The 10694-nt window shown below is 61.1% G+C and overlaps 3 protein-coding genes across 4 annotated transcripts in view; 1 reads left to right on the forward strand and 2 right to left on the reverse strand.

Moving 5' to 3' along the window:
* The first annotated feature begins 999 nt into the window (after positions 1 to 999).
* Positions 1000 to 2151, forward strand: ZNHIT2 (zinc finger, HIT-type containing 2). The gene has a single exon (XM_006901451.1). The coding sequence runs from the start codon at positions 1000 to 1002 to the stop codon at positions 2149 to 2151; it is 1152 nt and encodes a 383-aa protein (XP_006901513.1).
* A 362-nt stretch (positions 2152 to 2513) lies between these two features.
* TM7SF2 (transmembrane 7 superfamily member 2) lies at positions 2514 to 5973 on the reverse strand. 2 transcript variants are annotated; one of them, XM_006901452.1, is made up of 10 exons: positions 5909 to 5973; positions 5394 to 5590; positions 5250 to 5304; positions 4798 to 4992; positions 4616 to 4719; positions 3615 to 3734; positions 3365 to 3533; positions 3132 to 3212; positions 2926 to 3048; positions 2514 to 2676 (listed from the first exon to the last, which is right to left on the reverse strand). In XM_006901452.1, exons 1-10 carry the CDS (start codon positions 5955 to 5957, stop codon positions 2516 to 2518), a joined length of 1254 nt encoding a protein of 417 aa, XP_006901514.1. In that variant the 5' UTR covers positions 5958 to 5973; the 3' UTR covers positions 2514 to 2515. The 2 variants fall into 2 exon arrangements, with proteins under 2 accessions (XP_006901514.1, XP_006901515.1); XM_006901453.1 differs by lacking the exon at positions 3132 to 3212 and having other exon boundaries at positions 2516 to 2676; positions 5909 to 5972.
* A 329-nt stretch (positions 5974 to 6302) lies between these two features.
* VPS51 (vacuolar protein sorting 51 homolog (S. cerevisiae)) overlaps positions 6303 to 10694 on the reverse strand; it is a 17936-nt gene continuing 13544 nt past the window's right edge. Inside the window, exons 3-10 of the mRNA XM_006901454.1 lie at positions 10050 to 10196; positions 9751 to 9970; positions 8895 to 9612; positions 8349 to 8564; positions 7970 to 8188; positions 7509 to 7630; positions 7254 to 7341; positions 6303 to 6566 (exon numbers count right to left, since the gene is read on the reverse strand). Of these exons, the coding sequence (XP_006901516.1) occupies positions 6306 to 6566; positions 7254 to 7341; positions 7509 to 7630; positions 7970 to 8188; positions 8349 to 8564; positions 8895 to 9612; positions 9751 to 9970; positions 10050 to 10196 (1991 nt within the window). The 3' untranslated portion in view covers positions 6303 to 6305. The remainder of the gene's footprint in view (positions 6567 to 7253; positions 7342 to 7508; positions 7631 to 7969; positions 8189 to 8348; positions 8565 to 8894; positions 9613 to 9750; positions 9971 to 10049; positions 10197 to 10694) is intronic.

Raw genomic sequence — 10694 nt, forward strand, 5'->3', positions numbered from 1 at the left:
TCACCCTTCTTTGGAATGGGAACAAATATAGATCTCTTCCAGTCAGTTGGCCAAGTGGTTGTTCTCCAGATTTCTTGGCACAACTTGGTGAGCACATCCAAAAAAAGGGATCTGGTAGGGTTCTTTTTCCCATGAGGTCTCTTCCAGCTGGACAGATGACCCGCGTTTTCATATCCGAGGCAGGTGGTCAGTCAGCAGGCGGCTTAGCTTAGGGTGCTTTGTCGAGGAATTTTCTGTTTTCCCCGTTAGTGTAACTATCACACATCCTCAGCTTCTGGAACAAGAGCGTCACAGCTAAGATCAAGTTAAAGGCCCTTACAAAGGGAACTTTCATTACTGGCCTAAAATAAACTATGTCTGAGTAATCAGGTTACATGACTTTACATAAGCCATTTTTACTATTGTCTTAAACTCCTATACTATGTCTGAGAGATCAGGTTATAGAACCTTACAAAGGCAACTTTCACTACTGTCCTTATCTTTGGGAACTCTGAGCAATCAGGTTAAAGTACCTTACACAGGCAACTTTTACGACCATCTTAAACTTAGAAACAACGTCTGGGTTCCTGCCACATCAACAACACTTTACAACTTTACAAGATCTCTCATAACCTAGGAGTCTGTCTGAACCCTCTAGAGACTTTCCAAGGCTGTAAATCTCAGAAGAGGAAAGAAAGGTATAGGATTCGAACCAGCGGACTTTTGGCCCGGCCGTTACGTTTCAGCGTGACCACTAGGGGGCGCGCTGGCACCTACACAGCGCTCAACTGACGTAAAAGGCGAGGCTCCTATGGCAGTCTGTTTCTGCGCCTGCCCAAAAGCTACTTAACAAGGGGTGGGGCTTGGCTCCCGGTGGAAATTGCGCGAAGTCCTCGCGTGAGCTCTTCGGAAGCGCTTCCTTGTCTTCCCTAAAGAAGCGGAAGTAGCCGCAGAAGCGCCGGAAGTTGTTGAGTTCCGGCGCGTGTGCGTTCTTCGTGGGTGTCGCGGAGACAGGTTGCCATGGAGCCGGCTGGGCCGTGCGCCGTCTGCCCGGCCGCGGAGGCCCAGCCGGCGCGCTACACCTGCCCGCGCTGCAATGTGCCCTACTGCTCGCTGCGCTGCTACCGGGCGCACGGCGCCTGCGCCGAAGACTTCTACCGCGACCAAGTGCTGGGCGAGCTCCGCGGCCGCACTGCCTCCCCCAGCCGCCTGGCGAGCGCCCTGCGCCGGCTTCGGCAGCAACGCGAGACTGAAGATGAGCCCGAGGACGCAGGCCTCAGCCCGGGACCTGCGCCCGGCGGCCTCGCGGGGCTCTGGGAGCGGCTGACCCCGGCGGAGAAGGCGGCCTTCGAGCGGCTGCTGAGCCGCGGCGAGGCCGGGCGCTTGCTGCCGCCGTGGCAGCCGTGGTGGTGGGCCCGCCGGTCCGAGCCGCGGCTGCTGGAAGAACTGGAGGCGCCGGTAGGTGGTGACGCCGCGGAGCCCGAGGGCGCAGAGCCGCCTCCCGGAGACGCCCCGACGGCGCGCGCGCCCGCGGTGCCCACCCGCATCCCCACGCTGGCCAGCCTGGGCCGCGGCCCCGCCTCGCCTCTCGTGCGCTTCCAGCTGCCCAACGTGCTGTTCGCCTACGCGCACACCCTGGCGCTGTACCACGGCGGGGACCCGGCGCTGCTCTTGGACTTCTGCGACACGCTGCTCGGCGTCTCCGGGGCCCTGGGTGCCCAGCAGGTCTTCGCCTCGGCCGAGGAGGCCCTGCAGGCCGCCGTCCACGTGCTGGAGGCGGGCGCGCACCCGCCGGGGCCCCTGGGCACGCGCGGCGCCATGCGCGAGGCCGCCCGCATTCTCTTGGGCGAGGGGCCCGCGGACCCGAAGGGCCACACGCTGGCGGCGCTGGGGCACCTGGCGCAGCTCCTGGGTCGAGCTCGGAAACGGGCCCGGGCAGCGGAGGAGCGAGGCCGCCTCTACCGTGCTCGGAAGAAGTGCCAGTTCCTGCTGGCCTGGACCAACGAAAACGAGGTGACCCTGGCCCCCCTGGCCCTAGACTGCGCGCGGGCCCACCGAGCGCAGGCCGTGGCGGCCGAGGAGATGGCGACCCTCGCCGGGGAGATGGAGCGCCTCTGGGGAGGCCCGCTGCCCCCTGCCCGCAGGACTGTCATTGAGGAGCTCCCTGGCTGAACAGGACAGGGGTGCCTTTGTCTTTAATAAAGCTGTGACTCTGCCTGTCGCCCCACTAGCTGCAGACTCATGGGCCCCCAAACTGCGTCGGCTTTTCCATCAGGTGTAAGCCGGCCGCTTTAAACACCCCAACTCCAAAGAGAAGCAACGCCAAGGGTTCCAGGCGTTTATCCAAAGACGAAGAGCAGCCCTGCGTTGGGGCCTGAGGACACTGGCTGCGTTTTGTCCTGCTCCAAATCCCCACCTCTCCGAGGCTGGTCATCTGCACCTCTGGCCCCAGGTGGCACGCGAGGTGGGCAGGGTGCAAGTCTTTGAGTCCAGATGTTTTTCAGGCCCCTGCTGCTGGATGAGTGGGTGCAGCGCCTCAGTAGATGTAGGGCACGATCCGATAGGGCACGCGCCGGCAGTACTCCTGCCAGGCCAGGCCATACTTCTGGCGGCACAGCCGCTCATCGCGGGCCTCCCGGTGCACCAGCAGCGAGGTGAAGTACAGGAGGTAGAAGTAGGGCAGCAGGTGAGCGGTCCCTGAGGTGGGGGGGAGAGCAGTGGCTGTGACCACCAGTGTCCCTCTAGTTCACAAGGCTTCCATCAAGACACTAGCCGAGGCAGACGCTTGTTCAAGGGCTGCAGCCAGGCTCCATCCCAGCCATATGCTGGGTTCTTCCCCAACTCCCTGACTGCTGTCATGGGGTGCCTACCCATTCCCCATGCCAAACCTGCATGTGGTCCCGCTGAGCCTCTCCCGCTGCCCCTGTGTCCACCCAGCCTGCTCACCACAAGGCAGGGACCACGCGAGAGCCATGATGAGATCTCCTAGGTAGTTGGGGTGACGCACCATTCCCCACCACCCAGACACCAGCAGCTGCCGGCCAGTGGCTGTAGGGATGGTCTCGAGGCCTAAGGAGAGATGGGGAGTGGTAGGTAACCCCAGGAAGACAATGCCCTGCCTCACCCACAGCATCTTGGGAGACCCAGCTCACCGGCAACTCTAGGATCAGAAGGATTCTTCCGGAAGGTGTTTTTCTGGGAGTTGGCCCCTCGGAAGATGTAGTAGCCAACAGCTGGGGGGAAGGAGTGGGAAGTGGTGAGGTTCCTGGCTTACATCTGATCAAGCCTCTGACGGCAGGGAAGCACTTGAAGCTTAATGCCTCCTTAGACTAAAGGGTGAGGGAGTGATGGGTCCAGCCTGCCGTTCCTCCCCTTCCTGACTGACCATTGATGAGGCAGATGGTAGAGGCCATGGGCAGCCCCAGAGGCTGTGGGTGGTGCAACAAGAATTGGGCCTGCAGGCTGTAGGTGAAGGGTACCCAGGCTAAGTCCCCAAAGACCAGCATGAAGCCGAAGCCATCGTGTGTGATGTCCATGGTGGTCAGGATGGCCTCCTGCAGGGACAACCCACATCCATCAGCTTATTCTCCACAAAGGTCTTCACACCCCGGCCTCCTGTCCAGGCCCAGCCTCACCTCATGCCACAGGGCATCACCCACATAGAGCAGCTGGAAGCCATTGACCAACCACATGGCCAGCGAGGGGCTACCCCGAAGCTCTGCCTCCTGCACCAGCATAGCCAGGTTGATCAGGACCTGGGTGGGTAGAGGAAACAGGACAGTCTACTCCACTCACACAGCAGTGTCCAGGCACACCCCTTCTCAGCTGTCACTCTGCACCCTTCACTGACTTCCGGCTCTACCTGGGACACAGCCTACTGTGGCTGCCTCTCCTGGTGTTCCCAGCCCATTTAGACTCTGGGGCTCCAAAATCAGGACAGATCTGGTTTTGTCTAACAGCTTCATCACTGCAGCAGGTTGTTGACCCTTTTCAGAGCATGTGTCCCCTATGGAGAACGGGGATGTCTCAGGACTGGATGGTGTGTGTAGGAAGCGCCAAAGAGACAACCCTGGGAGCCACACACCTTTCAGCAGCTCAGATTTTGGACTTGGTGGTTGAGTTACTTCTCATCCTTACACTCTTAGGCCAAGTGGGCGCCCGAGTCCTCCCGCCTCCAGATGATGTCATTGCCAGAGTGATATAAAAGACCTTGGCCGAGAGGGCTTTGGAAAGAAAATCTTGGCCAAAATGCAGTCTGGGTGACAGTAATCAGAGAAGGCATTTGGAATGTTGTCAAGGCCTCAGGATGGGTAGTGAGCTGTCTACACTGTCCTGCCCACCAGCAGCACGTGACACTCCCTTCTACTCTGGACATGGCCTCAGCTCTACCACTTTATCACGTCCTGGCATGCTATATATACCTTCTTTGTTTTCTGTCTTTCCTATTAGACCATAGGCTCTGTACCCTTTTTCCCTCTTGTCTCCCAGGTCCCAGAGTATGCTTAGGGCAAATGGAGGACTCAACAAATATTTGTGGAATGAATGAATGCTTAATGTCAGCACAGTTTTGACCTTAACTTGCCAAAGCACTGCCCTCATGCCCTGGTCCTTGTCACCCAGCCAAGCCCCAGCATACCCAGCCCATGAGGCCTGGCCGCAGTTCACAGAAATATTTGAAGTCCAAGGAAGAGATGCGAGGGTTGAGCTCTCTTCCCAGGAAAAAGTCGTAAATGAGATTTCCTGGAGAATAACAGAGGGTCAGGATGCAGACAGATACTCCATCAGCTTCCATTCTCCCCCCACCAGAACCCTGCTCACCTGAGTTGCCGCCAGGGGCCAGTGCTGAGGCAGGAGCTACCTGGGCCTTCAGGAAGAGGAGGAGGCTGAAGATGAAGGTGGTGAGGGTGGACGCAAAGGCGAAAGGCAGAAGCATGTCTGAAAGCGCCCCCAGGGGCAGCCCGGCTAATAACCCCAGTCCCACCAACAGGGCTGTCAGCACCAGAGCCTGAAAGCCTGAGAGAACACACAGTGAACCCTAGGTCTGCACATCTAACTCCCCAAACACACGGACCGCACCCCAGGCCCTTTGGAGAGCACCGGGTCTGCTCTGGCTTGGAGGAGCAGGGGATGGGGGGGTGGGGGTGGGGAGAGAAACCTGGTGTGGAAAGGGGCAGTGAGCCTATTGGTGGGGGTGGGCGCTTGTTTCTGGGGACCCCCTTCTATACATGGGGCCTCCCCTTCCCACCCACAAGGGCTCATGCTCCAGGCACCATTAATGGGGTATTGCAGGCGACTCTTGTCCTTCAATTCCTGGCCCTCAACCACCTGCAGGCACAAAGGACCTCTGATAAGTTGGGGTGTCTTCTAGCTGAGCGCCCCTCCCGGCCTGACGCGTCCACCAGCAGAGCACACACCTTGCGTGCGGGCAGCAGGTAGAGTGCCGCCTGCAGGCCGAGCCAGGTGAGCCACAGCAACAGCGCCCCTGGGCTCCACAGCTCCCCGAGCCCCGGCAGGTAGGGGGGCGGGCCCAGGAGGCGCGCGGGCCCCGAGCGGGCCACCAGGAGCAGGTGTAGCATTGTGGCGGGGAGCAGCGCCATCAGCGATGCAGCTCCTGGAGCAGAGACAAAGACGAGAACTGACCCCTGGGGAGTGGGCTTCTGCTCCCCTCAACCCACCCTGGAACCCTCCACTTCCAGATTCTGTCTTCCCCAAGGACCCCTGGCTCCATCATGGCCCCTATAGCCCCTCCTCCAATCCCACTCTCCCCCTAGCCACCCCACGATGCAGTCTCAGCTCTCACCTCTCCCTCACCAGGCTCCTACTCTCGCACACCCCAAGCCCTCCTCCCAGTCTTCCCACCCCTACTTGGACCTCTCGCTGATCTCTTCCCCCAGGACCTCCCCATCAGCCCCCTCTTCTGCCTCATTACCCATAGGCCCCCCGAATTCCAGTGGGTCTCGGGGGCCCTGAGGGGCCATGGTCTCTGCTCTGCCTGGAGGGCTCCCAAAGGCCAGTCAGGGATGCCGAGCCCAACCCTGGGGAGAGCGGGTCCGCTGCGCCTGCACCTGTCCAGGCCCAGCCTGGACACATTCGCTGGATGCCTTTAAACCGACCCGCCCACGGCCCATGATGGGCCCAGCCGGCCAGCCAATCGGCCTCGGGGGCGTGCCTGACGTAGGAGACAAAGCCTCAAAACCCCGCCCTCGGCAGACAGACAACCTGAGCCTGCAGAAGTCACGCATCTTTATTAGAGGGGAGGTGTGGGTGTGTGTGGGTGTCCCCGGGAGGGCAGCAAGGCTGCGACGGGACGGTTGGGTCCAGGACGCCTAGCCGCGCTCGCAGATCACTTCCACCACGCTGGGCTCCATGGGCACCGGGTCTGGGCAGCGCAGGGCAGCCGAGGCCACCACTTCGTCCAGCAGCAGGTGCACAAGTTCCTCGTCAGCCACAAAGCGCCACAGGTAGAGCTGCAGGAAATGGCAGTCCACCTGCACCTGCTGCAGCCCGAAGCGCCCAAAGGTGCGCAGGCGCACGCACTCCAGCAGTGTCTTCAGGCTGATCTTGATGATACCGGTCAACACCGACACCTGCAGGGGTAGTGGGGGGTACAGGCACGTGACTCAGGACTACAGGTGATGACAAAGGATCCTGAGACGGGCAGCCACATTCCGGGAAGACACTGGGAAGATGAAAGAGGGCAGGAGGGGGATTGGGGTGGTAGGTCCTCATCTCATGGTCAAGCCCATAGGGGCCAGCACAGCTAAGGGACTGGGTGAGAGGAGCGCCAGGTCTGAGTGTGGCGTAGGGTGCAGCGTAGGAGACCTCAGTGTGACTCGGAATCCCTGGGGAGGGTACCCCTCACGGCGGCCAAGTTGATTCTGTAGCGCCCTGCAAACGCAGAACCGCAGGCTTCCCAAGGCTCCATCTATGGGCGCTGACTGCCACGTCTGTCTCCTGTGGAGCAGCTGGCGAGTTCAAACCACCAACCTTCCGATCAGCAGCGGACTCCTTAGCCAAATGGCTCCTGACTGATATGAGGCCAGCAACCCAGCCAGGCTGGGAGCAAAAGCACAGTGGAAGGGGCCGTAGATGTTGAGGGGGTCAAGGGTATGTTTCTAGACCACTATCTGCTCTCAGACACCACATACAGGTCTAAGGAAGTTCAGAAACAGGGGCTGGGGGGCAGCGTCCCATCCAAGCGGCTTGACGCTGAGAGTTTTCCTAGCTACCCTTCCCCAGCACCCCAGGGAAGGAAGGTCACTGGGATCTTGGACCTTGTTAAACTCCACTGGGCTGAACACATCAATGCGCTCGGAGAACAGCTTCTGGATGTTACTCAAGAGGTTGGTGTCCATCGGGGCACTGCAAAGGGACATGCAAAGGGACACAGGCGTCAGAGCCTGCCTGTACACCCCAGTCCATACCCCCCCCCCCCGGGCACCTGGACCATATGGTCTGACCTGGGGGTGTAGCTGGAGGCATAGCGACCCGCCCACTCCCCCCTGAGCACCTGGACCACATGGTCTGACCTGGGGGTGTAGCTGGGGGCATAGCGACCCTGCTGCCGAGAGCTGCTGTAGACAGAGAAAGTCCTCTTGCTGGAGTCGCTGCTCTGGGCCTTTCGCACACCCTCCTCGTACAGGAACCCCACCTGGTGGTGAAAGGGGGGCACTGCAGGGATGCCGGGGCACAGAGGGGTTGAGAAGCAGGCTCTAAACCAGCTATTTGTTACAAGAACCACTGGCTCATCACTGCTGGGCCAAGGGCTCTGTCACTACAGAAGCTGGTGGGACAAGAGGGGACCAAACCAAATGCAGCCCCAGCCAGTTTCTGGGTGACTCTTGGTCTCAACTTGGCCAGGTGAAACTGGGGCAATGCCTTAACCCAGGACGGGAGGCATGAGGCTCAGGTGCACGGCCCTGCCCATTGTCTGAGTGTCCTTACACTCCCAGCTGTTGTCAGGCTTTCCCGGAGGTCACCCAGGCAGCACCTGCACGTCAATGGCCGTTGTGTCCTCCACCACCCGCTTCATGACGGCCCGCACGTTCCTCGGCTCCAGGGTGCTGAGCCAGTCCCGCGTCTCCACGCTCTTGCGCAGCATCTGAGAGATGACCAGGCCCTGCACCTTCACGTAGTGGGTCAGCAGCCGCCGTGCCGTCTCCCTGGCCTCAGCACACAGCACACTTACAGGCGTCACGGGAGACTGGTCCTGAGCCAGGGAAGTAGAGACAGTGGGAAGATGGGACAGGGCAGTGGGGGCCACACTGGGCAATGAGGAGGTTGCTGCTGGCACAGGCCAGCTGACGGTCTGGTCCTAAGGGATCACCACCTCGACTTCCAGGAGTTGGGGGTCTTGGAGCTGGCAGTACCTGCACCAGAAACTGTTCATCGGTGAGGGTGAGGATGTAGGAGATAGTGGCCGTCTCATAGTCCAGGCAGAGGCGGGACAGCAGCAAGAGCAGTGCCGGCGGTGTGGCGCTCCCCTTGTCTCCGGGGCTGTCACAGAAGCTCTGAGCCGTCTGGCACATGGAGCGGATGAAGCCGACTATGAGGCCCTCCCTGACACCCTGGCTGCAGAACTCACCCTGTGAGGAGAAGTCGATACTCAGCAGATCCCACCTAGGAAGGTGCTGCTGGTGACCCTCTGCTGGGACATAAGTGACCTGGCCCCTCAATACAAGCGGGTACACCCTGAGACTGGAGACAGGATTGGAGGGCAGAGCTGGCAGAAGCAGCCTGTCTCCTTCCTGTTCTCGGCCCTGCCACATTTACCCCTGCCAGCCTTGCTCTCGGATACTCCCGGGGAGCCTGCGGCACGGAATGGGTCTCTGTGCCGTCTGATCCACGCCACCCCCAATCTATGGGCTGCTGAGGGCCACCTGCAGGTTGCATGAGTGCCCAGAAGCAGGCCATACCCGGAAGTAGGGCTTGTTGGAGAAGGACACCTCCTTGGCGGTGAAAAGATGCACAGCGGCAAGTGAGGCCTTGATGTGGCTTAAGATGGAGCTGGCCACGTTGGCCAGCAACTCGGCCAGGCCTGGGCCCTCCTTCCCTGCCAGGCGCGGCGCCGCCAGCACCTGGCGCACATCGGTCAGACTGCCCAGGAAGGCGGCCCGTAGGCCCTGCAGGTGGTGGCCCAGGCGCTCGCGGGCCACCCGCTCCACGATCTCTGTGGCTGACTCCGCAAGCCCTGCAGCGGCCAGCAGGGGCCCGGGTGCCCGCAGTCGCCGGTGGAAGCGGTCCAGCGCCCGCACCAGCAATGAGTTGTCACTACCCCCCTGCTCCTGCGCCAGCCGCCGCTCCACCAGCGCAAAGTAGCGGCCCCCCAGCTCGCGGGCAAAGGCTGCCAGCTTCTCGGCCCCCGCCGGGCCCTGGGCTGCAAACAGCTCCTGGTAGGCGGCCGCCACCTGGCAGAGGCCGCCCACAAAGCCGCTGCCCCCGCGGTCGGTGAATTCCAGGATGTCCGGCGCGGGCGGGGAGGGCCCCAGCTCGGCCTCCAGGGCGCGCAGCTCGGCCTCCAGCCGCCCGCGGGCGTGTGTCAGGAACTCCTCGCACAGCTCCTCCGCCGGCTCGCCCAGCGCCAGCAGCAGCTCCACGCACTCCGCCTGCTCCGGGGCGCCCGAGCCGCCCTCCCTGCGCCAGAGACAGCAGTGAGGGGCAGGGGCCTGGGCAGAAGACGATGGGGGCAAAACGTGTGCACGGGGCAATCTCCCGAAGGGCAGGCCTGTGCAGGAGAGCCTGGCATCGCGGGGGAGCCGCGGACGCGCCTACCTGAAGCGCTGGCGGAGCTGCTGGGCCAGGCGAGCGGTGATGACCTGGCAGTCGTCCTGGATGGCACGGAACGAGGGCAGGTGCTGGTACTGCTGCAGCACCGCCCGCGCGCGGCCCTGGTAGCGCACCGCCTGCCCGTAGGCCCCCAGCTCCACGCACTTGGTGAGGCGCGACGGCAGCTCGAAGAGGAACTGCAGCTTCCGCAGCAGCGCGTGGACACCTAGGGGTGCGGGTGGCAGTGAGCCCCGGGGCTCAGCAGGTGGCCGGCAGGTGGGGCCGGGGCACGGGGCGGGGCCCACCTGCCAGCTTGGTGATGCGCTCGTGGCGGTCCTGCAGCGTGGCGCTGATGCGCGCGCTGAAGTCCGTGATCACGGCCATGTTGTTGGCGAGCCGGTCCATCTCGTCCTCCATCTTCCGGAAGTCGTTCTTCATCTTGCGGATGGTGTCTGAGAGGACAAGGGTCAGGAGAAGAGGGGATGGCTGGGGGTGAGGCCTCGAGACGGGTGGGTCACGACCGGAGGCTGGTAGGGAGCCGCATTTAGGAGGCTCACAGATGGGCACAGCCTGCTCCCTGGGGGTCCCAAGACACCTAGCAATAAACTTAAGGCACATCCAGTATTTCCATGAAGAAATTTCCTGTGAGTTACTATGGTATATTCTAGAAGGCCTGAAGATGTGGAAAGCATGCCATAATCCTGGGTAAGGAAGCCAGCACTGCAAGGAGGTTCACTCTCAGGAAGGTTAGCTTGAACCAGGTAAAACTGCAAAAAACTATTTATAATAAACTATTATTTAAACACCTGTAAATTCATTCTAACATTCAGACGGAAAATAAGAATACCCAGGAGATATTTCTGTCATCACAGGAGACTAGAGCGAGGGCTGCATGGTGGAGGGGACCTGGGGGAGGGTTTGTAAAACAATGAAAGAATCTTTTCTTTTAC

The sequence above is a fragment of the Elephantulus edwardii genome, unplaced genomic scaffold, assembly GCF_000299155.1.
Source record: "Elephantulus edwardii isolate Elephantulus edwardi_28Jun2011 unplaced genomic scaffold, EleEdw1.0 scaffold00328, whole genome shotgun sequence".
NCBI classification, from domain to species: domain Eukaryota; kingdom Metazoa; phylum Chordata; class Mammalia; order Macroscelidea; family Macroscelididae; genus Elephantulus; species Elephantulus edwardii.

Bases quoted from the DNA above. Each gene is read 5' to 3' on its own strand.
- ZNHIT2 (XM_006901451.1), top strand. From the start codon at position 1,000: ATGGAGCCGGCTGGGCCGTGCGCCGTCTGCCCGGCCGCGGAGGCCCAG.
- TM7SF2 (XM_006901452.1), bottom strand. From the start codon at position 5,957: ATGGCCCCTCAGGGCCCCCGAGACCCACTGGAATTCGGGGGGCCTATG. The intron at 3,534-3,614 runs GTGAGGCTGGGC...TTGTCCCTGCAG, and splicing joins GTGATGCCCTGTGGCATGAG to GAGGCCATCCTGACCACCAT. The intron at 3,213-3,364 runs GTCAGTCAGGAA...CCTTCCCCCCAG, and splicing joins TACCATCTGCCTCATCAATG to CTGTTGGCTACTACATCTTC.